Raw genomic sequence first — 23,352 nt, 5'->3', positions numbered from 1 at the left:
CCATTGGCCGATTCCTTAATTCTCCTTACGTTCGGTTTCTTTTCCACTCGCAAAAACGGTGTTTGGGTAGAATGAAGCCAGACGGGCACTGAGCTGCCTGGCCTGAGGTCAGGCCCTAAAGTGCTGATTTGGTGGCTGGGCAGGCCATCTGGACCTGACCACTAAGGATTGGGGACGTCGGATCTGCAATACACGCGGAAGGAGCCAGGAGGAGGGTACAGCCACCGCCTTCCTGGGTGGGAGCCGCTCCAGCCGGACAGAGCGTGGCCTGCTGGGACCTGACGTCTCTCAGGGCATGCTGGGATGCCTAGCATCTGAGGGCGGCTATTGGTTCAGCCCCGCAGACCGACAAGAGGAGCAGCCAGTCAGAGGGGCAGCGTGCGGAGCGTTTGGAAGCGGAAGTGAGGTTTCCGTGGAGACAGCAGAGCCTGCGGAAGGCGGCGGCGGCGGCACCTCAGAGCTGAGGCCCAGGCAGGGCATGGCGGCGCCGACGGCCCTGTGAGAGCGAAGCGGCCGCGGGGCTCACCATGCGCCGGCGACCCTGACATGGGCGCCAGCGGCTCCAAAGCTCGGGGGCTGTGGCCCTTCGCCTCGGCGGCGGGAGGCGGTGGCCCAGAGGCGGTGGTCGCTGAGCAAGCTTTGGTGCGACCGCGAGGCCGAGTCGTGCCCCCCTTCGTATTCACGCGCCGCGGGTAAGGCGCGGGATTCCGCCCCGGGGAGGACAGACTGGGTGGCTGGGCGCCCCTCGTCATGGGGAACTCCCGCCCCTCTACCCCTACACCCGAGTCAGGACGACTCCCATATTTCAGGCCCTCTTAGGAACAAAGGACGGGGAAAGGCGGGCAGTCGGTTCCTGGCGGCCTGGCTGCTGTCAAGGTCTTCCTAGGATTAAGAATGGGCCTGAGGCTTGTCCCTGGGCAGGCCCTTCGCACTGTGAAGCTAAGATTGGGCCTCCCTGAGACTTAAGGACCTCCTCCTTTTATCCCTTCCACCCAGCCTGCAAGCTGAAGGCTCCTATTCTCCCTCACCCCCAATTCTTCCTAGAGGAGAATGACCCTCTGTTTTGGTTCCCCACAGTGGTGGGGTTGGACCCTCTCTGGGTAGTGGCCGGGAAAGCAGGACTAGGCCCTAGTTTGGAGATGGGACCTGGGGAAAAAGACCCTCACCCAGGTATGTTTCCTAGATCTGGAGCGCTGACCTCCCCGCTCCCCCAAGGGGCCCAGACCATAGCACTAGATTGGCCTGACTCTGATGGGCCCCTGAGGACTGGCACAGGTGATGCTGGAGATTTTGCTGTAGATACTAGGGAGACCCATCAGTGGCAGTTTGGCTGCACCATCCACCTTGGCCAGGGAGGATGCAGCCTTTTCCCCTGTAAGCTCCCTCCTAGCCTAGGCATCTGCTATCTCAGGCTTTGGCCGTGGGCCAACAGTGTCTTCTGGAGTGAGACCAACATGCCCAGGCCTCCATCCTGCCTACTCTAGAACTTCCAGGTGAAGTCCAGGGCCTGATGTCTTCTTGCTGAACAAACCAGTGATGTTTCGGTATGGCTGCTCTTCTTAGGGTCTGACAGAGTAGCACTGGCCACCACCCACTCCCCACTTCCTTCTAGTAGACCCCAGACCCTAAGCAAGGGATTCTCCAAGCATATTATCCTCCCTTCCTCACACCAAGGTTGTTTCTCCCCATTTGGGAAGGGCACACTTCCCTGTGTTCTGTGGCATTTGTCATGACCAGGTGTGGGGTTCCAGCGCAGCCTGTTCCCCTCTCCCTCTACACAGCTCCATGTTCTATGACGAGGATGGGGATCTGGCTCACGAGTTCTATGAGGAGACAATCGTCACCAAGAACGGGCAGAAGCGGGCCAAGCTGAGGCGGGTGCATAAGAACCTGATTCCTCAGGTGAGGGGCTGGGCAGTGGTCATAGAGCCTATGTTGAGTGTGTGGAGGTAGACCCAGATGGGGTCTGCTGTCATGGTGGGGGCTCTTGGGGGAGGAGCTGGGAGGAACAGGAAGGCTTCCTGGAGTAGGGCCCCTGAGCTGGCCCTCACTAGCCTCTGTTTCCATGGCAGGGCATCGTGAAGCTGGATCCCCCCCGCATCCACGTGGATTTCCCTGTGATCCTCTATGAGGTGTAAGCCTGGGGAGTGGCAGGCATAAACACCCCCTGCCTCAGCAAGAAACACCCAGGCTCAAGGTGTGGCTTCCATTGAGGAACCTAGGCTGGGGCCACAAACCTGAATAGACTCCACGGGCCTGGAACCTTCAGCTGTAAGCGGGGCAGTCCTACAATGTTGGTTGGGTGTTGGTTTGTATGTGGACAAGAGGTGGCTGGTGGCTGGCAAAGGCTGATGGCGGAGTTACCAGCCCACCTTCCCCAGCAATCCCTTCAAGGAGCGTGGCAGGGCATATACTGGTCAGGAATGCCTGGGTCCTGTGCCCTTGTCTGGCCTGCTTCCTTCCAAGCTTGCCTAGGGCCCAGCTCTGCTAGAGGCTACAGCACTTTACAAGCAAGGTCTGCCTTTTTCCAGCCCCAAGGCTGTGGGAGCTATACACGAGTTGAAACTCCCTTTCCCTCATTTCTTTTACCCTCTCGTTGGAGCATTTCAGCCGTTTGCTACCTCGATTCCTCCTGTGTTGGACAGAGGCTGGGGGCAGCGCAAGCCTTCTTCTTCTTGCCCATCTGTTCCCACCCCCAAATGGATGGACAGTTTGCTAGCTGGTAATAGGAGTAGGGGCTGGTGTGGGAGGCTTCTCCCTCTACCCAGGGCTGGGCTGATCCCTCCCCACTGTGACTAGTTGTTGCCCCACCCCACCGCCAAGTTGAGGGGACATAGGCCAGATATCAGGAAGGGACCTGGATGCCTGTGCTTATGGGGAGTCACCCCATTCTACCTACTCTGTCTAATCCCCCTTGCCCTTACACGTCTACTACCCTGTGGTAGAGGACAGCACCCCAGGGATGGTGCCAGTAGTTCTGAGGAGCCCACCACCCCTTCCCTACAGTATACCCATCCCTTCAGGATCAGTCAGGAGAAAGTATGGAAGCCCCTGGGTAGGGACAGAAAGGAGAGAACAACCATAAAAGGAATATTTAAAATGTGAAAGCTTGTAAATAATCTAGTCCGTGATGTTGGGGCAGTCTGATTTCTACGTAGAAATGATTTTTTTTTTAATTCTTTACTGTGCAAACTCTGTGCTTTAAGAGTGTTAAGAAATGGCTTGCGGAGGGTAGCCCTCAATATAAGAAGGCTGTTGTGTTATTTGTTCAATAAAATTATTTGTAGACCCTGCATACAAGAGTGACATCCTCTGAGGCTGTGACACCCAGTGTCTAGATCACTACCTGGGCTCAGTAGGTAGGCCTGGGCTCAGTAGGTAGGCCTGGGCCCAGGGCTCTGGCTGCCCCCATCTCCAGCAGGGCTCAGAGTGAGCCTGTGTGCAGCCTGCAGCCATCCCAGCCACGACCAGCAGGTGGCAGTGTACTTACACGGACTTCACCCCAGGCCTTCAGGATGGAGAGCCGCACACTTGTGTATTGTGTGCAATAAGTGGGGACCTCTGGTACTGGAAGGCCCTGGGATGCTTCACTAGGGATTGGCCCCACCTGCCTGACCTGAGTAGAGAGAGTGACCTCAGATAGGTCTGGAACAGTTGTCCTGCCCCCAGCAGTGCTAGCTGACACCACATGAAGTCACAGCCTGAGCCGCTTGGACCTCCAAGGGCCAGCTTGAGGTGGACAGCAATCAGATGGGTGCCACCATGCCCGTGACCTACTGCGAGGCTCTGCAGCCCAAACCCACTTGCCTCCTGCCTGTAGGTAGTACCAGGAGAGTAGGCTTGGGGCTTCAGTTCCCAGAGGCAAAGCGCAGCCACCCAGTACTTCCACTGGTCCCTTCTGCTTCTTCTCACCTGCTGCCTGCCCCTTGTGGACATTTGACCCACACTTCTCAGGTCCTGCTATGAGGCTGGTTCTTTGCTAGGTCAGGCCCTTGGCCATCAGCCCAACTCCCAGTCAGGGAGGAGGGAGTTCAGGGACACAGGTTGCTGTGTCTGGGAAGTTGGCCTGCCTGCCTTTTGGAGGTTTAAGCTTGTCAAGTCTGGAGCAGGATCACTCTGTGCAGCCTGGACTTGTCTTTCTTCTTGGAGTAACTTCCTATTTTCCCGACAAGATGCCAGGCTTTAAGGCCATGTCTTCCTCCACTGTCCCTCCTACTGACTGCCCCAGAGCCAGGGTTCTGCCATGCCAGATGGTATCCCATCACCACTGTCCCAGTGTAGGGGAACTCCCTGTGCTGGGCCTGTACTAGCTGACCCCAAAGTTGGAAACAATGGGGGTCAGGGCAGTGCTTCCCCACTCCCTCCCACTGGGCTGCGCTCACTTCCTTCCTGCTGGCTGCCTGAGGAAGTGTCCCTGCCCTGGGACAGTCTGGCCTGGCCTTTGTTTCCCCAGGGGTCCCCCACCCTTGGTGCTTCCAAGGCCTGTGTCCTTTTTGGAGCCAGCACTCTGGTCCAGGACACCACCCTCCCATGCCATGTCCTAGACTCCTTGGTCATCAGGGGTAGACTCCAGTGTATGTGCCCACTTCCCCCAGTCTCCCAGTCTTACACAGACTTCTGTTAGGAGAGAGGCCCTGGGCATCAAGGAGGTGGGCCAGTAGGGTAAAGGGGAATAGGCTCAGGGTGACTTGAGGGTGTACAGATTAGTCTGTACCTCTGGAGGGGCCTGCTGGGACCCTGCTGCAGCCCTCCCTGGAGCCAGCCACATTTTGGGTACCCCCTTCCCAAGGAAATACACTCCTTTCCTCACCAATGTTGTAAGGAGACCCCTACTCTAAAGCATGTTAGTGAAATCCACCCAGGAATGTCCTCTGGTAGGTGAGAACCCTGCAGAATCCACCCTGTCCCTGCCCCACCCCCACCCCCACCCCTCAGTCACCACATCAACACATTGTCCAATCTGTCACACACGGGATGCTTCCGCTCTCAGTGGAAAAAAATTGACTCAGCTCCTGTAAGTTCCCCCAACACCCCGACCCCCAGGGCTGGTTCCCTTCTTCACCACCTGCTTTGGGGAACAATCTGCCTAACATCCCTGTAGTTTGACTCCCCAAAGCACCACCACCAGGGCCCCTCCACTCACAAGCTGCTGGATTTGAGGAGGGGCCCTCAACCCCATGGGCAGGTTGGGGAGAACTTTCAGTGTTAAGGAAGCTGCCAGCATGGGGGAGGCTGGCACCTGAGCCAGGTTTCCTAGCCTTCCTGTCACCTGGCACATTTGGCAGAGCCAGGGCCTACTCAGGGGAAGGGTGGGAAGGGCAGCCAGCCAGCAGGACAAGCCGGAGGGAAACAGGGTCAAGGAGGTCCCCTTCCCCCGCGTTTGTTGCTGGCCCTTTCCTCTCTGAGGGGCAGCAGGAAGTGAGGAGAAAGGGCTGGGGTGGGAGGCGGGAGCGGGTGGGAGGGATAGGGTTTATCAAGTCGCCGGCGAGCTGCCCGGCGGGCAGCAGCTGGCGCGATTAGCTTGGCTGGAGAGGCTTACCCAGCAAGGAGGGAGGCCGCCCACCTACTGGGCCGGCAGACTCCCACACAGGTGGGCCCGGCGCAGTCTGCACCCCGGTGAGTACATGCGCTCACAGCTGCGCTCCCTCCCTCTCCTCAGGCGCCAGGGTGAGAAATGGGTTGGCAGACTCAGGACACTTGGGTAGCTGAGGATCTCAGGGGAACGGATCAAGAAGAGTCGAGGACTCCTCGCCGCATTCCAGCTCCAAGCCTGCTGCCCAACGAAAGGGGCTTTAAGGGCAAAAGGACTCAGGATATCGGGTGGAGGTCCGGCGGAACTCCCCTAGCCGGGCCGGCTTTCCTAGGTCTAGCCAGGAACTTAAACAAGGGTGGCAGCTTCCTCAGAGTTGAAAGGGAGCCTTGGGGGCTCCCACTGACCTCCCCCGCCAGACTGTACAGGAGGGGACGGGAGCCCAAGGACTGACTTATCTCACATGCAGATCGGAGGCAGGGGGACGCCCTACAACCAGGGCCCGCTGGGCTTACTGGCCCGCCACAGGGCGGGCCAAGCCGCGACCCACAGCTCGTGGAAGGGCTAACATGAGGGTGCTCGGCCCCCTCCCCGAGTCTGGAAGGGGGCGGGGCTTCCCTTCAGACCCGGGACAGAGGGAGGGAGCCCAGATACTGGGGGCAGGGCATTACTGTCCCGGAGGCAGGAGTTCGGCCTGGTCACCCTCCCGCTTTCCATAAAAAGGGGGCCCTGGCTGGAGGCTACACTCAGGGGTGCAGAGCCAGATTCGTACTGCCCTCAGCGAAGGCCTTGGAGTCCCACAGCACCTCCTTCTGGCCGGGCTGGGGAACGCCACCTCCTTTATTCCCTCCCCGACCCCGCGTCCTTTATGCTGTCCCTTTAAGTGGCTGGCCCCTCCGTGGAGTAGGGAGGACTATACCACCGGCCGCGGGCTGCGGGGGGTGGATTTTGGGCTGACAGGCGCTCATGAATGAGACTCCAGAAGAAAGCCCTATTCGGAGGGTGTCACGGTCCCACATGGGTGGCCGCATCCCTCGGCGGAGGACCTGAGGACCTTGGAGCCCAAAATGCGGCACCGGCGGCTCAAAAGTTGGGCACACCTTCCCGCCCTGGCCGCAAGTCCAGCGCCGGGTCCGCCTCTGCTCTGGGTTCTTAAAGAGCCCGCGGGCTAGGGGCGGAGCCAGCAGAGGCGCCGAGCCGGGGCCTTCCCTGGTCGAGTGGCCGGAGCGGGCCAGGCTGGGGCGAGGATGGCGGTGGCCATGGCGCAGGTCCCGGCGGCGTCCCGCGCGAGGTGAGGGAGGGCAGTGATAGCCTTGCGGCTCTCTCTCCGCAGGTTCGGTTCTGAGACCCCAGGGATGCGCCTAAGGAGGCGACCCAGGGGCCCCACCCCCACACAGCCGGGTTCAGGCCCCACGTGCGGGGCGGGGGCGGGGTCCCGCACAAAGACCAGGTGGAGTGGGCTTTACCCTGGACCCCTCTGGCGGGCGGGTGCGCGCGTGCCTGGTGGCTGTGGAGGGAAAGGCCGGTCTGCCGGCGCCACCGTGGGAGATCCGCCGCTCCTTTGTCCCGGCGGGGCGTCCACCAAGCTTGGGAGAATGCGCTGAGACAAAGTCCAGTAGCCTCACTCTTCTGCTGGGCGGGGTTAAAAAAGATACCAGCTCTGGGGCTGTGTTCCAGCTTCCCAACTGCTGCATGAGCTGTGCCCTGCCTTACCCAAATGCTGTGGTTTCTCAGGACCAAGAGTTCTTAACGGGTTACAGAGTGGGCCTTGGTTTGGGGCTCTCAGAAACCATGTCTGGGGTGGTATGCAGCCATGTGTGAGTCTCTGGGCAGTGAGTCCATAGCTTAATTCTTCCAGTTCTCAGAGGGCTCACAGACCTAACAGAAGTTCCTGCCCAGCCTTAGGCCACCTACTTCAGAAAGGAGCCCTGTGCTCCTGGCAGTGAGTTCCCAGGGTCTTGCCTTCCCTTCAGTGGCCTGTGGTCTCTCAGACCTGTTATAGCCAGTGACAGCGTTTGAACAACCTTGGGCACAGTGCCCTATACGGTATGGGCTTCGGGTGTGTGGATGGGTTTGGAGTGGTCACCTCCAGGATTCTCTAGCCTAACTTGATCTCTCCCACCCTTCCCACAGTTCCTGAGCTGGTGCCAGGCAGGTGACACTGTCTTCCTGCAGCCCCCAGTATGTGGGCAGGCCTTGGCCCTGCTGTCACACTGGCCCTGGTGGTGGTGGTGGTGGCATGGGCCACGGAGCTCAAGCCCACAGCACCGCCCATCTTTACAGGCCGGCCCTTTGTGGTAGCATGGGATGTGCCCACACAAGACTGTGGCCCACGCCACAAGGTGCCACTGGACCCAAAGGACATGAAGGCCTTTGATGTGCAAGCTTCACCTAACGAGGGTTTCGTGAACCAGAACATCACCATCTTTTACCATGACCGGCTGGGCATGTATCCACATTTCGATTCGATGGGGAGATCTGTGCATGGCGGTGTGCCACAGAACGGCAGCCTCTGGGTACACCTGAAGATGCTAAAGGGACATGTGGAACACTACATTCGTACGCAGGAGCCTGCAGGGCTGGCAGTCATCGACTGGGAGGACTGGCGGCCAGTGTGGGTGCGCAACTGGCGGGACAAGGATGTGTACCGCCAATTATCACGCCAGTTGGTAGCCAGTCGCCACCCTGACTGGCCACCAGACCGCGTAATCAAGCAGGCACAATATGAGTTTGAGTTCGCTGCACGGCAGTTCATGCTGGAAACACTGCGATTTGTCAAGGCATTTCGGCCTCGGCACCTATGGGGCTTCTACCTCTTCCCCGACTGTTACAACCACGATTATGTGAAGAACGAGAAAACCTATACAGGCCGTTGCCCTGATGTTGAGGTCTCTCGAAACGACCAGCTGGCCTGGCTGTGGGCCGAGAGCACGGCCCTCTTCCCCTCTGTCTACCTGGAAGAGAGACTCGCTTCCTCCACTCACGGCCGCAACTTTGTCAGCTTCCGTGTTCAGGAGGCCCTTCGCGTGGCTCACACCCACCACAGCAGCCATGCACTCCCAGTCTATGTCTTCACGCGGCCCACCTATAGCCACGGACTCACAGGGCTTAGCGAGGTATGTGCCTCCCAGGGCCTTGCCTTCTTCCTAGGGAAACGACTGCAGATTCAAGGTACCAGGGGGCCTCCCCCCTCCCTCTGGTCTACCGGCTACTCTGCATCCCCCCACCTCATTCTCTCTCTAATCTGGTGAAAGGGTGGCATTGTTATCTCCATTTTGCAGATAAGAAAATGAGGCCCAGAGATGCTGAGAAATTCACCCAGAGCTTCCCAGCAAATCCAGGGCAGAGAAGGGACTTGGGCCTAGCATTCTGACTTTGGATTGCATCCTGAGAGATACAGACTAGGCTCAAGCCACCCCTTGACGTGGGAATCGGAGGCCTAAAGTGGGGATGGGACTGGCTCAAACGTTTAAGGAGAAAGTGAAACTCCTTCTGCTTAGGGGTGATATGGGGAGGACAGGATTGGGGGTGGTCAGCAAGTCGAAACAGGCTAAGGCCTGCCCACCCTTCTGTCTGTTCTTCTCACCCTGTGGTTTCAGTCTCCCCCAGTGACCCTCTCCTTCTCACACAGATGGATCTCATCTCCACCATTGGCGAGAGTGCAGCCTTGGGTGCAGCTGGCGTCATCCTCTGGGGTGATGCGAGGTACACCATGGTAAGTAAGACCCACCCAGCCTACTGGAGCCGAGTGTGCAGGGACAGGCAGAGAGTTTGGGCTTTGGGCTGCAAATCTCAAAGTGGCCCCCTTGTCTGTGTCTCACCCGAGGCAGCCCCAGTCCCAACAGAGAAAAGCCACCTCCCCTGCTCCCTGGAAAGGGGACTTGCTGTCCCGAACAGCTGTGGAGTTCCACCTTGCCCCCCGCCCTGCTGGGTTCCAGCCCCGACCCCCACCCCCTGCTTAGAAGAAACAGGGACAGTGAGGGCTCAGGCTTGTGTGTGTACATGTGTGCACTGTTAAAAGAAGATAGAGTCACCGCAGTGTGGACGCAGAGTTTCTATCTGGGCCTGTGAGCTGAGGCAGCTGACCTTGATCCCTGGCCTCTGCCTCCAGGAAACCTGCCAGCACCTCAAGGATTACCTGACACAGCTGCTGGTTCCCTACGTCGTCAATGTGTCCTGGGCCGCCCAGTATTGCAGCTGGGCCCAGTGCCATGGCCACGGGCGCTGTGTGCGCCGCGACCCCAGCGCTAATACCTTCCTCCACCTCAGTGCCAGCAGCTTCCGCCTAGTGCCTAGCCACGACCCTGATGAGCCCCAGCTTCGACCAGAGGGGGAGCTCAGTCGGGCCGACCGCAACTACCTGCAGACGCACTTTCGCTGCCAGTGCTACTTAGGCTGGGGTGGCGAGCAATGCCAGTGGGACCGTAGGCGGGCAGCTGGGGGTGCCAGTGTGGCCTGGGCTGGGTCCCACCTCACTGGCCTGCTGGCTGTGTCAGCCCTGGCCCTCACCTGGACTTTGTAAGGATCTCTCACCCGGCTATCAGCCAAGCTGGCCTGTGCCACAGGGGCTGTGCCAGGCATGTAGAAGCCTGCAAGGGGTGGACAGACTGGAGTCTGGAGGGGCAGAGCCCCTGGGATGCCCAGTAGGGTGTCCATGCCAGCTCCTACCCCCTGTTCTAAGGGGGAGGGGCAGTCCCCTGGGAGGCCCCTTCCTCCTGGCCAGAGGGGAAGAGGGGCACAGCTGGGCTGGGGAGGACCTGACCCTTCTCCCCTGTCCCTGGGTAGTTTATTATTATTATTTTGGGGTCTCTTTTGTAAATTAAATATAAGACAACTTCTTCTGTGCTTGGATTGTCTGCACCTGGACCAGGGCATGTGGCGAGATTTCAGGCTCTTCCATATAAGGTTTGAAGTCAGTTTTGTTGCTGTGAGACTCCTCAGCTGGGGACTTCTCATCTGTAAAATGCGTTCACTGGGACCTGGGGGCCCAGAGCTCCCTGCTCTAGCTATCCCACTAGGACAGGGGCTACTGGGAGTAGAGGGACTCACGTTCCACCTCCAACACCGAGGACCTTGCTTTCTCCACATTAATTGGAAGGCAGTTAGGTCCAACCTTCTGTTGAACCTATGAACGGGGCTCATTGTGCTGCTCCTCCTTGCCCCTGTACCCTGAGCTGGGCCAGTGCCGTTCGCCTCGCCTTGCCCACCCAAGGAGAAAGTGGGAAGCGGATGTTTGATCTTCCCTGGCTGGGCAGGTAGCCAGACGACCCCTCCATGCTGTTTTCACAGGCAAGGGTGTCTCCACCCACCCTTACCCCCCCCCACCCCTGCTCCTAAGGGCCATGGATTCCAGCCACACGTACCTCTCCCTGTCTGGGTCAGAGAGGCAAGCAAGGCATTGGGATCTGAATCCTGAGGTCCAGTCCCTGTCCCACCATAGAGATGCATGATGGAGGGATGGGGAGGCATCCTCAATGATCAGTTCTGTCCTGGCCATGGGAGAGCACGGCTTGTCCCCAGCTGTCCCAAGGGAGAGAAGTTGGAGCTGGAGCAGTCAGACTAGCTCTGACCTGCTTCACTCCCTCTATTTCTTAAGCAAGTTACCCCTTCAGCCATCAAACCTATACCTGGGGTCCTGTTGTCCATACCAGTGATGACTCAGCCCCCACACTCGGGAAACACCTGCTCTGGGGAGACAGACTCAGGAGGCAGCCAGCAATGAGGAGGGCACCCCAGCCACAAGGACTTAAGGGAAGTGTCCTTGAGGAAATGCTTTCTACACTGAGTTTTAAAAGGTGAGGAGGAATCTCGATGCTAGGAACAAAGTATGGGTAAAGGCTGGGGAAGTTCAGAACACTGATGGGGACAGAGTTTGAGGCTGGGGTGTGACTGGGAGCCTGCTGCAGACAGAGGCAGGAGGGGCAGCCCTGGAACAGCCCCAAGCCTAATTGTGTCTGATGGCAGTGCCTGTCTCACCTGTTCAGTGAACACACTGAGCACACACACATGCCAAGGCTGGGCTGGGTCCCGGGGAGGCAGTCATGAACCACACCAACAAAGACCCCATCCTCAGGGGGATGACAGTGTAAAGGGAGATGCTGGATAGTGGAGAGCGCTTCCCAGAGAAGCATGCAGGTGAGGGAATGGTGTGATTAGAGCCTGGAGAAGCAATCCCCACCAAATGGATCTCAATTCAGGTTGTAAAGCAATACTCCATCCCCCTGTCTGCTGATGGCAGAGAATGGAGAGAGCAGGGCTGGGTGGAAGCCCTGGGAGGGTGATGGCAGAGCACATGGTGGAGGAGGATGCCGAGGTTGGAGGGTTCCCAGCTGCTTGTGGCTGAGTTGGGGAGAGGCCTGCTGGAGAGGAGGGAGATTCAGGGGTTGGTCAATAAGGCCGCAAGGTGATAGAGTCAGTAAAGGGAGGGCAAGGAAGGGGGAGCTGTGACCTATCTCCCCCACACCTGTGACTTCCCTACCTAACTGTGACCCCCACACACAGCTGTGACCTTGCCTACTTAGCTGTGACCCCCTACATACCTGTAACCCACTATATGCAAAGCTGATTCCCCTACTTGTGTGACCCTACACAGCTCTTACCTTTCCCAAATCTCTGTGACCTCTACACTGCTTGTGACCTATGCCTACCCTTCCATGACCCTCCATACAAACCTGTGACCACCTCACATCACTTCCCCAGGAGGACCTGGAAGACAGCCTTGGGGAAAGTACAACTTGGGAACAGATAGAGCAGCAGGAACAGCTGTCCTGTGGGTGGGGGTGATGGGGAGTGAGGTGACTCAGAGGCCTGAGGTAACACAACCTGAGAGAGCAGGCATTGCTGCACTGGGAAGCTGGACTGACCTCCCATCTCCACCACACACACACTCACACACACTCACACTCACTCACTCACTACTGTAACCAATCCGACCAGTCCAGCTCCGCAGGAGCAGCCCTGTGGCAGGGCCCTGGGTGGAGGATGGCTTCAAGCCCCAGAGCTGCTTCTGCTATTCCACCATAGTCGCTTCTCACTGGGGCTGAGTTGAGCTAGAGAATGCTGGTCTGCTGGTTGGCCCAGTTGTGCCAATTGCAGCCCTAGGTCTCTGGGAGTAACCTCAGAGTTACCCCAGTTTTGGGAGGTAGCATGGAGCCTTGGGGAGGGGGTCGGGACTACCTCATGTTCTCCTGTCCCCTTAGCTCCTGGAGTTCTGCCAGGCTCTGTAACATTAATGGACCCTGCTTTCTGAACAGGATCCGTAGCTACCACCTCTGTGGCTAGATCCCATGTTTGGGTCGTGGCTGATGTGCCCACAGCCCCCAGTGCCCTGGGCCCTCCTCCCCGTTAGCCCTGCCAGCTACATTCTAGCGAGCCTGGACGGACCAATCCAGATGATAGCCAACTGGGTCACTGCTCTAGTGACCACTGTGCCAGAGAGCCAAGACCTCAGATTCAGACTGAGCTGTAGATCCCAGCCGTGCTTTCACCTGGGCCTGGGACATGAGATTTCCTTTACCCCACCCTGGCAGGCAAGCCTGGGCCTGGGCACTTAGCAGGTCTGTTACTAGCTTCTGAATCAGCAAGCAAGCAAGTGAAATCACAAAGGGATGAACAGACATGCCATCACTGATATTCCTGTGCTCATACCGTGATCACACAAGCACAGGGTTTCATGCTCGTAAGACAACAGGGTTCCATTCTCACATACACAAACACTCTACTGGAGTTTGTGGGGAAGCCCCAATGTCCAGTAACTGGGGCTTCACCAAGACATGGTCCCTGATCCAGCACGTATACAAATGGGGAAATGCAGCCCTGACTTCAGGAACACAGTGCCTTTCAGACACAGGTCCCTGGAGCAGGGATGACTTACCCACTGGGCACAGTAGGCACAGGGCCACAGTACTTAGATGGGCCCCAAAATATTTTAATTTAATCTTTTTTGATTATAAGAGAAGTTTATAATAATGACTATATAATAATGAATTCAGTCTGGATTATACCTACCAATATAGTTGTAAAATATACTTTAAAATATTTTTTGGATGAAGGGGCCAACAAAGGCAAAAATGCCTGAGGCCCATAGATGTCCTAACGCAGCCATGCAGGGAAGTACACTCCCTGGCTGTACCATCCTGAGGCACCTAGACTCCAGTATCACAGACAGGCCTGCCTCGTTGAATCTGCCACCCAGACAGCCTCCCTGCGCTGCCTCCCCCCAACCATGCCAAATAAAGCCACAAAGTCCAGCTCCAGCTGACAGAGTGGGAGGGGCCACTTCCGGCCCAGCCCCACGTCCTATGGAGGGCACTTTGCTAGGAGTGCAGACATGGCTGTGCTGTCTGGCCCAGCCCTCCAACCCAGGGCCCACCCCCTCAGCCCGCCCCCAGACTGGGTGGGGTGACCCCTACAAAAGCTCAGAGTTTCCAGCAGCAGCTTCTTCCTCCAAGAGTCCTGGTGCAGCTGGAGCCAGAGTTAAGGAACAGAATCTTGCTGAGCCGGGCCTCGGCCCGCACCACCCTGGGGTCAGGAAGTTTGGAGAATGAGGCCCTTCAGCCCTGAGGTCAGCAGGGACAAGTGGGCAGACTGGCGGGCATACAGGAGGGCTGGGCTGACCTTTTCTTGGTCACTGAGCATCCCCTCCTCCAGTGGCTGGCCAGGATTCCTGGGAGAAGAGACAGGAAAGACTCCCTGGCCCCTGCCCCCACCAGTTGGTCAGCCTGGGGGCTGAGGGCCTGGCTCTCAGCTGCTCTTCTCAAAACAGATGCCATGGCTTCTGTGGCCCTCGGGAAAGAGGGGGTGGGTGAATTGAGGCCAAGGGGAGGCCTGTGGGAGACAAGGGGCAGAGGCCCAGCCCAAGAGGCAATGTGGATGTACCGTCTAGTGGCCATGTTCCCCTCAATGCCTCTCCTTTACCCTCTGACTTCCCTGAGCACTGCAGGTCAATATTTACCTGAAGTCAGAACAGAGGTGGATTAATGAGCAAGGGGCTTGGCCTGCCTGCCCTCAGTAGGGGTCAGAGAGTTCTAGGCCCGCTCTCAGCTCTACCTCCCTTGGCCAGGTTTCCCTAGACCTGCCCTGGGCCATGGCAGCCCACCTGCTTCCCATCTGCACCCTCTTCCTGAACTTGCTCAGCATGGCTCAAGGCTCCAGGGGCCCTGTGGTACCCAACCGGCCCTTCACCACCGTCTGGAACGCAAACACCCAATGGTGTCTGGAGAAACACGGCGTGGACGTGGATGTCAGTGTCTTTGATGTGGTGGCCAACCCGGGGCAGAACTTCCGCGGCCCTAACATGACCATTTTCTACAGCTCCCAGCTGGGTACCTACCCTTACTACACGTCTGCTGGGGAACCCGTGTTTGGTGGCCTGCCTCAGAATGCCAGCCTGGATGCCCACCTGGTCCGCACATTCCAGGACATCCTGGCCGCCATGCCCGCATCTGACTTCTCAGGGCTGGCGGTCATTGACTGGGAGGCATGGCGCCCACGCTGGGCCTTCAACTGGGACACCAAGGAAATTTATCGGCAGCGCTCACGGGCTCTGGTACAGAGGCAGCACCCCTACTGGCCAGCTCCTTGGGTGGAGGCAGCAGCTCAGGACCAGTTCCAGGGGGCTGCGCAGGCCTGGATGGCAGGCACCCTCAAGCTGGGGCAAGCACTGCGGCCTCGTGGCCTGTGGGGCTTCTATGGCTTCCCTGACTGCTATAACTATGACTTTTTAAACCCCAACTACACAGGCCAGTGCCCACCAAGTATCCGTGCCCAGAATGACCAGCTGGGGTGGCTGTGGAGCCAGAGCCGTGCCCTCTACCCCAGCATCTACATACCTGCGGCCATGGAGGGCACAAGGAAGGCACAGATGTATGTGCGGCACCGAGTGAGTGAGGCATTCCGTGTGGCTGTGGGTGCTGGGGACCCTAGTCTGCCAGTGCTACCCTACGTCCAGATCTTCTACGACATGACTAACCACTTTCTGCCCCTGGTAAGTCTCCTGTGACCCTGCCCACGTCATAGCCTACCTTGTCTGGCATTAGTCCAACAACTGAGGCCACACAGCCCTGGGGCACTTTAACCTTGGGGCACCTTCATCTATTCCCTCTCACAGTCTTTGAGCACCTGCTGTGTGCCAAGCTCTGCTTTGCACAGACTCAACATTCATCAGAAAGAGAGTCCCTGCCTGCAGGGCACTCACAGGCTAGAGTCAGGGCAAGCCTGCCTCTGGCCACTAGGGTTAGAGCAGCCCCAGGTGGGGGTTATGAATGATTTGTCCTATCCAATAGTGTCATGTCAGTCTGCTGTGGGGAGGGAGGGAGGCCCCACAGAGCTATGCTGTCCTTTCTCCAGGAGGAGCTGGAGCACAGTCTGGGGGAGAGCGCAGCCCAGGGGGCGGCAGGAGTGGTGCTCTGGGTGAGCTGGGAGAACACGAGAACCAAGGTGAGCTCAGGCCCAGGATGGGGGTGAGGGTGGGGGCAGGGGTGGGGCTGCCAGGCTGACTGGGGAGATGCTGGCCTACCCTTTACCCTTGCAGTCCTGGCTGATTCGCAGGTGAATGCCTCGATGCCCTAGCTGGGCCCGTGCCTGGCCGTGATGTCCCTGACACATCCCTTCCCACCTAGGAGTCATGCCAGGCCATCAAGGAGTATGTTGACACGACGCTGGGGCCTTTCATCCTGAATGTGACCAGCGGGGCGCTTCTGTGCAGTCAAGCCCTGTGCTCTGGCCATGGCCGCTGTGCCCGGCGCCTCAGCCACCCTGAGGCCCTCCTCAACTTCAGCCCCACCAGTTTCTCCATCAAGCCCATGCCTGGTGGTGGACAGCTGACCCTACGAGGTGCCCTCTTACTGGAGGATTGGGTGCAGATGGCTGAGAAGTTCAAATGTCGCTGCTACCGTGGGTGGAGAGGAACATGGTGTGAGCAGCAGGGCATGTGGTGATTGGCACATGCACACCTTGAGTACCTAGTGCACTCTGGGACTGGCTGTGGCTCTCTCAAGTACAGGCAGTCACACGTATCATGGTCACAGTCAGAAGTACACTCAGCCAGTCATGAGCCTATGCCAGCACATGCACACGTGCTTACAGACCAGGATAGTTGCATAAGGAGTTAGAGCCTTGGAAACCCACCCAGCATGGTCAAAAATATTTCTTCCAGAGACACTGAGCAAGTCTTTAAACTTAAGCCATCGTAAGAACTGACATTCATTGGACGTCTACTCTTTCCAAGTCCTGTGCTAAGCCTTTTAAGTAGGCTAACTTAATTGTGCAATCTTAACACGACGTTATGAGGAAACAGGCACATACAGGGAGGGTAAGCACTTTGCCCAAGGTTGCACAGCCAGAAAATGAAGGCGCTGAGATTCAAACCAGGCTGCCTGGCTATAGAGGTAGAACCCTTTGGCCCCTATTGTGTGTTGATGGTAAACAGCCCTGTGCAACCTGAATCCGCTCAGAGATATCAGCCTCGCAAATAAAGCAGACATGACTCTTGCTTCAAGAGCTGTTTATTGAGCGCGTAATACGTGCAGGCGCTGGGATCCAGAAGGCACAAGAAAAGTTCTCTCACTCAGAGCTGATGTCTGTCTGAGGGCGGCTGCTTCCCAGGGTGGGGCCCAAATTCCAGGAGGAAGCTCCACCTGACCAGTCGCACCCTGGACTGGGGCAGAAGCCCCACGTGAGCTAAGACAAAGCGGAGCAGAGGCGAGACCTATCTGAGCCTGGGGCGGGGCGAGGCGAGGCGAGACAAGACAGAAGCCCAGCCAACCCGAGACAGAGCCCGCGCTCAGTCGGAACTCAATGGGCCCGGACAAGCAAGGACAGGCGAGGCAGAGGTGGAGCCAGGGCAGAGGCCCGATCTGCGTTGGGGTAGTGTTATGACACTCACGGCCGGGGGCGGGGCCTAGGCGGGGGCGGGGCCTAGGCGGCGGTCGCGCAACTCGGGAGACGCCGGAAGTGGTGCGCGGCGGGCCGTGACGGCTGCAGTGCGACCGCCGCACCGCTAGGGGCCAGCGCGGGCTGCCGGAGGAGTCCGAGACAGAGAGAGCGAGATACCGATTCGTGCGGATCGTGGACGCGGAGCATCCCGGAGTACGGCGTCAGCATGTCAGTAGTGCCCCCTCCCCACGCTCGGCGTGTTCATCTTCATTGTCTCCCGCTCTTCGCGTCTGCCATACGTACTGTCCTCAAGTGACTCTGCCGCCCTGCATGCCCTCTTTGCGTCTATCTTTCCCTCCCAGAGCATGCCGAGCCACACCCACCCAAAGTCAAGCTCCCGAAGCTTCCACCCCCAAACTCCACGGTTTGTCACACACTGGGAAGAAGGGGGAAACCGAGGCAGGAGAGACTGCCCCCTCTGAGGACCCGGGAGCCCCGCCCGCAGTGGGTGGGGTCGGCACAGAATGGGTTAAGCTCGCGGGGGAAGTTTGGGGCTCCAGGCCCAGGGGCGGATCTTCGGGCTTCCTCCCTCCTGGTCCAGGGGTGCAACTGCTGTGGAGGTGGCTGATGCAGGTGAGGAACTTACAGCCCTCTGAGTGGGACTTGGTGTGAGGGGAGGGGGCTGCCTGTTACTGACCAGTGTGGGACTGGCCTCAAGCTCAGGAGGCCTTCCTGGGGAGGAGGTAAAGGGGAGCCAGGGCATCCCCTCTGGAGCAGGTGAGTAGAAGGGTAGGGCCCAGCGGCCACCTGCCATTAGAATTCCCCCAGCATAGACCCTCCTGCCAGCAGAGCCTGGGGTAGGATGGGCAGACATTGGACTTTGGGGGCAAGAGGTCTGAGCCCCCAGCCTGGTGGCCGTTGGACACCCCTGTGGATGTAGGAAGGAAGCTGTGGTTCTTATCTATGGTGGCTACGAAACTCAGGCCAGTGGGGAACCAGGTCTGTAGGAGCCACATTGCTATGTGCGCCTGGCCCCTTGCTACAGCTGCTGGGGCCCTTTCTGAGGGGACAGTGGGTCCTTGCCCAGTTAAAGTGCCCTGAACTGGGCAGTTTGGGGGAGGGGGCCATGAACTCTGTGTCCCAGGCAGGGAAGGCAATCCAGGCAGGGGAAAATTGAGCCTGATGGGTGGGTGAATGGTGTCCCAGGATCTGTTAGGTAGTAGGCACGACCCAGGTGGTCAAAAAGGCTGGGACCTGGAGTAGAGAGAGAAGGGTGGGACAGCAGAGTTTCTGGGGGTAGCTGTGTTTCCTCCAAAGGGAATGCAGGGGTTAAGCAGGGGGTTGTGGTGTCTAGTTTGCATCTTCTGTCCACTGGCCAGCCAGTTGCCATGGTATAGGGCTGGATCCACTGTCCTGGGGAGGACAAAGCTGAAGCCAGAGCAGGCTGAGGCCAGGACTCTTTTGAGTTCTGCCCCAGCCTTTAACCCTCAGTCTCTGTCCAGTGTAAGGCAGGGCATCCTGGGCCCATCCACTCTGCTCTCCACCTGAGTCAGCTCCCCCAGGTATAGGGGATGGGATCCTCCAGCTCACCGGTGCCATCAAATGAATATGGGGGCAGGGTGCAGCCCACCAGTATGAGGATGTGTGGCCCTCCCTAGCACTCTGTCAGCCACTCTTTGCCCCAACCCCATCCTCCCTTCTGGCACAGCCCAGCATGGCTGTTGTCCACAGGATGCTCTCTTGTGGTCTGAGGCGATAACACTGCTTGGAGACTGTGGCGTAACCCCTTGCCTGGGACTGAGCTACCTGCAACCCAGCAGGAGATAACCTTGGTTCCTAGCCTGACTCAGCTGAGCCTGGATCCTCCATGTAGGCAAGAGCTGACTCAGCCCTGGCCCAGCCAAGCTGACCCCTACCCTAGACCCTACATACCAGGTGGAGCTGATCCTGAGTACCAGCCCACCCCAACTAACTCTGGATCCTGCATGCCAGCCAGAGGTGACCCTGAGATCCAACCTGGCCAAGCTGACGCTGGATCCTGCACGCCAGCCAGAGGAGACCCCAGCCCCCAACCTGGCTGAGCTGACCCTGGAGCCTGTGCACTGCCGACCTGAGCTCCTGGATGCCTGTGCCGACCTCATCAATGAGCAGTGGCCCCGCAGCCGTGCCTCGCGCCTGCACTCCCTGGGCCAGTCCTCAGACGCCTTCCCCCTCTGCTTGATGCTGCTGAGCCCCTGTCCCACGCCCGAGGCAGCCCCCATTGTGGTGGGCCATGCCCGCCTGTCACGGGTGCTGGACCGGCCCCAGAGCCTCCTAGTGGAGACAGTGGTGGTGGCCCGGGCCCTGAGGGGCCGTGGCTTTGGCCGCCGCCTCATGGAGGGCCTGGAGGCCTTTGCTCACGCCCGGGGCTTCCGCCGGCTACACCTCACCACCCATGACCAGCTACACTTTTATGCCCACCTGGGCTACCAGCTGGGTGAGCCTGTGCAGGGCCTGGTCTTCACCAGCCGGCGGCTGCCCACCACCCTGCTCAATGCCTTCCCCAGGGTTCCCTTTCCCCGGCCACCTGTCAAGGCCACTAGCCTGAGTGCCCAAGCTGCCCCAAGAGCCCCAAAGGAGCCATCATTGCCACCACCCCCTCCCCTGCCTGAGCCCTTGACCACCTTACCCCGACCTCCAGCAGGGCCCCCTCCACAAAGCCTGCTGGAAACACAATACCACGACCTGAGAGGATGCCCTGTGTTCTGGATGGAAAAAGACATCTGAGGACTACCCAGTGCAAGACACTGTCTTTCCGGGTCAGTTGACTGCCCAGGACAGTACCAGCCTCAGCCCACTGGCCATCCTCAGCTTCTAGGTTCTGGGGGCAGCTTTGGCCTGGGCACATTTCCCAAGTGCCAGTGGGGCCAGGAGATGGCTCCATGGCTGTAGCTCAGAGCTCTCAGTGTGGCTGAATAAAGGCTTCTCTTGGGTGTGGCTGTGACAGTGTATTTGTTGACCCTCACCCCCACCTCCCAGCCTTGTCTTAGGTCCCCTATGCCTGCAGGAGCCCCCAGATCCACCTTGGCCTTAGGGCCATGGATGGAGGGACATCTTCCCTTTCCTCCCCTCACTCTACCAGGCCCAGGGGACAGGGTTTCTGTTTCCTTCCACATTCACTCACTCATCATTATTTACTGAGCACCTGCTGTGTGTCAGGCCCTGGATTGGGCACAGGCTATGGGGAACTGGACAGACAGGCTCTGGACCCAAGGGACAGGGCAGGCATACAGTGGCAGGATCCATGCTGAGTCAGTGGGAGCTCAAGTGCCCTCATTCCACTTGGAGATCAGACCTAGGTGATGGCACAGCAGAGATCTGAGTGCTGAGTAGGAATTAAGCCAGGCAGGGTCGGGGCTGAGTGTTCTTGGGGCAGGAAACAAGATGGGCAGAGGAAAGAGGGGACTTGTGAGAGCTGTGGATGGGGGAGATGTCAGAGGGCACAGTGTTGTCATGACAGAAATGGACAACATGGAAGGGTACCTACCCAGGTCATCTTGAGCTGTGAGAAGCCCATGTGACCCCCTTGGGAACCATGCTCTTCCCACCTTCCTTCCTTGTGGGGAGGAGCTGGAGAAATCTTCCCACTTTCTCTGCTGAGCAGAAGGTATGGCCATGGCCATGGACTCTAAACTCACACTCCCTTTCTCCTGCAGGTTTCCATCCCTGGGGCATGACCATGCAGCTAGGCCCGGCCCTGGTGCTAGGGGTGGCCCTGTGCTTGGGGTGTGGCCAGCCCCAGCTGCAGGCCCCTGAACACCCCTTCTTGGTGCTGTGGAATGTACCCTCAGCACGCTGTAAGGCCCGCTTTGGTGTGCACCTGCCACTGGAGGCCTTGGGCATCACAGCCAACCGTGGTCAGCATTTCCATGGCCAGAATATCACCATCTTCTACAAGAATCAACTCGGCCTCTATCCCTACCTTGGGCCCAGGGGCACAGCTCACAATGGGGGCATCCCCCAGGCTGTGCCCCTTGACCGCCACCTGGCACAGGCTGCCAACCAGATCCGCCACAGCCTACTACCCGGCTTCGCTGGCCTGGCAGTGCTGGACTGGGAGGAATGGTGTCCACTCTGGGCCGGGAACTGGGGCCGCCGCCACGCCTATCAGGCAGTCTCCTGGGCTTGGGCACAGCAGGTATTCCCCAACCTGGACCCCCAGGAGCAGCTCTACAAGGCCCGTACTGGCTTTGAACAGGCAGCCCGTGCACTGATGGAGGACACATTGCGGCTAGGCCGAGCACTGCAGCCTCACGGGCTCTGGGGCTTCTATCGCTACCCAGCCTGTGGCAATGGCTGGCGCGGTCAGGCTTCCAATTACACAGGCCACTGCCATGCAGCTGCCCTGGCCCGCAACACCCAACTCTATTGGCTCTGGGCTGCCTCCAGCGCCCTCTTCCCCAGCATCTACCTACCACCCCGGCTACCACCTGCCCATCACCAGGCATTTGTCCGATACCGCCTGGAGGAGGCTTTCCGTGTGGCCTTCACTGGACACCTACATCCCCTGCCTGTCCTGGCCTATGCCCGCCTCACACACCGGAGCTCTGGGAGGTTCCTGTCCCAGGTGAGTGAAAGCTGAAGTCTAGGGGTCTGAGTGGGGAGGCATGACATTCTCTGAGTGAAGGGCCTGGAAGCCACTTAGAGGCTCAAGGTCAAGGGGCCCTGCTCTAGAGGTGGAACCAGATCATGGTAGTGAGCCACAGAAGTTCTGGAAGGTGGAGGTAGGCCCAGGTGGATCTAGCCAGCCCAGCCCTGGCTTAGCAGCTCTCTGCCTCCAGGATGAACTCATGCAGACCATTGGTGTGAGCGCTGCACTGGGGGCAGCCGGCGTGGTGCTCTGGGGGGACCTGAGTTTCTCCAGCTCTGAGGTGATCATTGCCCCCTCCAGCCTACCACACATCCCATGCTGGGGTCCCATTATTGGGGAAAGCCCATGTCAGGGCCATGGAGCAGGAGCATTGATACATCCCTCCCCTCTCCTCAGGAGGAGTGCTGGCATCTCCATGACTACCTAGTGGGCACCCTGGGCCCCTATGTGATCAACGTGACCAGGGCAGCCATGGTCTGCAGTCACCAGCGGTGCCATGGCCATGGCCGTTGTGCCTGGCAAGACCCAGGACAGCTGGAAGCCTTTCTGCATCTGCAGCCAGATGGCAGCCCTGGAGCTTGGGAGTCCTTCAGCTGCCGCTGTTACTGGGGCTGGGCTGGCCCTACCTGCCAGGAGCCCAGGCCTGACCTTGGACCTGAAGAAGCAACATAAAGCCAGGGGTCACCTGCCCCTGACCTCCTTGTCCCTGCTGCTATTTTTCCAGTCCTGGGGTGGTGGCTCTGTCACACTCTTGTTCTATTTTGCTTACAGTCAGTTCTCCTGTGCACATATCCCACTTCCCATGGGATCCCTGGGAAGAGGAAGAGGCCAGAAGAAACGTACCAGTTTAAAACCAGAGGCCCTCTGAGATCACCTGATCCCTCCTGACAAGGAAGCAGCCCCAGGAAGTCAGTGTTCCTTAAGTTTAGGGCTGCCAGCCCAGGGATCTATTCTACATCTCACTGAGAACATGGAGAGATCACAGGAAACCCTCCATGGGCAGGGGGGTGGGGAGGCTAGAGGGGAGTGGAGTGGGGTGGGCCAGGGAGATCTTGGCTAAGATCTGTAGGTGCTAAGCTGTTGTCTGTACTGTTTTCATCATAAAGGTACTTCTTTCACTGCCTAAGGTTGAGCTGTTCCCCGATTCTACTGAAACCCACCCTCCCCTCGTCATCGCTAGCAGCCCGCTGCAAGAGCCCAGAGATGCCGGTCCTGCGTGGTGGGCAGCTCCAAGGGGACAGCTTCAGAGTTAACCACTACACGTGTTGGGGGCCGCAGGGCATTGTGGGTGCATAGTTCAGCTAAAGCGTCGTGGGCT

At 58.6% G+C, this 23,352-nt stretch overlaps 5 protein-coding genes across 14 annotated transcripts; all 5 read left to right on the top strand.

The window, feature by feature from the left end:
- The first annotated feature begins 421 nt into the window (after positions 1–421).
- TUSC2 (tumor suppressor 2, mitochondrial calcium regulator) lies at positions 422–3,295 on the top strand. The gene is made up of 3 exons (XM_072941328.1): positions 422–692; positions 1,782–1,902; positions 2,073–3,295. The coding sequence occupies exons 1-3, from the start codon at positions 547–549 to the stop codon at positions 2,136–2,138; spliced, it is 333 nt and encodes a 110-aa protein (XP_072797429.1). The 5' UTR covers positions 422–546; the 3' UTR covers positions 2,139–3,295.
- Positions 2,133–10,368, top strand: HYAL2 (hyaluronidase 2). Of its 4 annotated transcripts, none has more exons than XM_072941327.1 (4): positions 2,133–2,271; positions 7,814–8,646; positions 9,162–9,245; positions 9,642–10,368. In XM_072941327.1, the coding sequence occupies exons 2-4, from the start codon at positions 7,894–7,896 to the stop codon at positions 10,050–10,052; spliced, it is 1,248 nt and encodes a 415-aa protein (XP_072797428.1). In that variant the 5' UTR covers positions 2,133–2,271; positions 7,814–7,893; the 3' UTR covers positions 10,053–10,368. The 4 variants fall into 4 exon arrangements, with proteins under 4 accessions (XP_072797428.1, XP_072797427.1, XP_006196399.1 ...); XM_072941326.1 differs by having other exon boundaries at positions 7,664–8,646; XM_006196337.4 differs by lacking the exon at positions 2,133–2,271 and adding an exon at positions 5,481–5,616 and having other exon boundaries at positions 7,664–8,646.
- Positions 10,369–13,939: 3,571 nt separating this feature from the next.
- On the top strand, positions 13,940–16,499 carry HYAL1 (hyaluronidase 1). 6 transcript variants are annotated; one of them, XM_072941321.1, is made up of 5 exons: positions 13,940–14,093; positions 14,592–14,853; positions 15,271–15,515; positions 15,878–15,967; positions 16,150–16,499. In XM_072941321.1, exons 1-5 carry the CDS (start codon positions 14,073–14,075, stop codon positions 16,465–16,467), a joined length of 936 nt encoding a protein of 311 aa, XP_072797422.1. In that variant the 5' UTR covers positions 13,940–14,072; the 3' UTR covers positions 16,468–16,499. The 6 variants fall into 6 exon arrangements, with proteins under 6 accessions (XP_072797422.1, XP_015090894.1, XP_072797420.1 ...); XM_015235408.3 differs by having other exon boundaries at positions 14,592–15,515; XM_072941319.1 differs by having other exon boundaries at positions 14,592–15,515; positions 16,062–16,200.
- A 1,235-nt stretch (positions 16,500–17,734) lies between these two features.
- NAA80 (N-alpha-acetyltransferase 80, NatH catalytic subunit) lies at positions 17,735–20,376 on the top strand. The gene is made up of 2 exons (XM_031686524.2): positions 17,735–18,037; positions 19,397–20,376. The coding sequence occupies exons 1-2, from the start codon at positions 17,735–17,737 to the stop codon at positions 20,168–20,170; spliced, it is 1,077 nt and encodes a 358-aa protein (XP_031542384.2). The 3' UTR covers positions 20,171–20,376.
- Positions 17,908–23,029, top strand: HYAL3 (hyaluronidase 3). 2 transcript variants are annotated; one of them, XM_072941323.1, is made up of 4 exons: positions 17,908–18,037; positions 21,100–22,010; positions 22,225–22,314; positions 22,431–23,029. In XM_072941323.1, exons 2-4 carry the CDS (start codon positions 21,117–21,119, stop codon positions 22,704–22,706), a joined length of 1,260 nt encoding a protein of 419 aa, XP_072797424.1. In that variant the 5' UTR covers positions 17,908–18,037; positions 21,100–21,116; the 3' UTR covers positions 22,707–23,029. The 2 variants fall into 2 exon arrangements, with proteins under 2 accessions (XP_072797424.1, XP_072797425.1); XM_072941324.1 differs by lacking the exon at positions 22,225–22,314.
- The last annotated feature ends 323 nt before the right edge of the window (positions 23,030–23,352 follow it).

The sequence above is a fragment of the Vicugna pacos genome, chromosome 17, assembly GCF_048564905.1.
Source record: "Vicugna pacos chromosome 17, VicPac4, whole genome shotgun sequence".
NCBI classification, from domain to species: domain Eukaryota; kingdom Metazoa; phylum Chordata; class Mammalia; order Artiodactyla; family Camelidae; genus Vicugna; species Vicugna pacos.
This window is presented reverse-complemented; position numbering and strand designations above follow the sequence as displayed.

Bases quoted from the DNA above. Each gene is read 5' to 3' on its own strand.
- HYAL2 (XM_072941326.1), top strand. From the start codon at position 7,714: ATGTGGGCAGGCCTTGGCCCTGCTGTCACACTGGCCCTGGTGGTGGTG. The intron at 8,647-9,161 runs GTATGTGCCTCC...CTTCTCACACAG, and splicing joins GACTCACAGGGCTTAGCGAG to ATGGATCTCATCTCCACCAT. The intron at 9,246-9,641 runs GTAAGTAAGACC...CTCTGCCTCCAG, and splicing joins GTGATGCGAGGTACACCATG to GAAACCTGCCAGCACCTCAA.
- HYAL1 (XM_015235408.3), top strand. From the start codon at position 14,073: ATGAGGCCCTTCAGCCCTGAG. The intron at 14,094-14,591 runs GTCAGCAGGGAC...TCCCTTGGCCAG, and splicing joins TGAGGCCCTTCAGCCCTGAG to GTTTCCCTAGACCTGCCCTG. The intron at 15,968-16,149 runs GTGAGCTCAGGC...CTTCCCACCTAG, and splicing joins GGGAGAACACGAGAACCAAG to GAGTCATGCCAGGCCATCAA.
- TUSC2 (XM_072941328.1), top strand. From the start codon at position 547: ATGGGCGCCAGCGGCTCCAAAGCTCGGGGGCTGTGGCCCTTCGCCTCG. The intron at 693-1,781 runs GTAAGGCGCGGG...CCCTCTACACAG, and splicing joins TTCGTATTCACGCGCCGCGG to CTCCATGTTCTATGACGAGG. The intron at 1,903-2,072 runs GTGAGGGGCTGG...TTTCCATGGCAG, and splicing joins ATAAGAACCTGATTCCTCAG to GGCATCGTGAAGCTGGATCC.
- HYAL3 (XM_072941323.1), top strand. From the start codon at position 21,117: ATGACCATGCAGCTAGGCCCGGCCCTGGTGCTAGGGGTGGCCCTGTGC. The intron at 22,011-22,224 runs GTGAGTGAAAGC...CTCTGCCTCCAG, and splicing joins CTGGGAGGTTCCTGTCCCAG to GATGAACTCATGCAGACCAT. The intron at 22,315-22,430 runs GTGATCATTGCC...CCCTCTCCTCAG, and splicing joins TGAGTTTCTCCAGCTCTGAG to GAGGAGTGCTGGCATCTCCA.
- NAA80 (XM_031686524.2), top strand. From the start codon at position 17,735: ATGCCCTCTTTGCGTCTATCTTTCCCTCCCAGAGCATGCCGAGCCACA. The intron at 18,038-19,396 runs GTGAGGAACTTA...CCTGCATGCCAG, and splicing joins TGTGGAGGTGGCTGATGCAG to CCAGAGGTGACCCTGAGATC.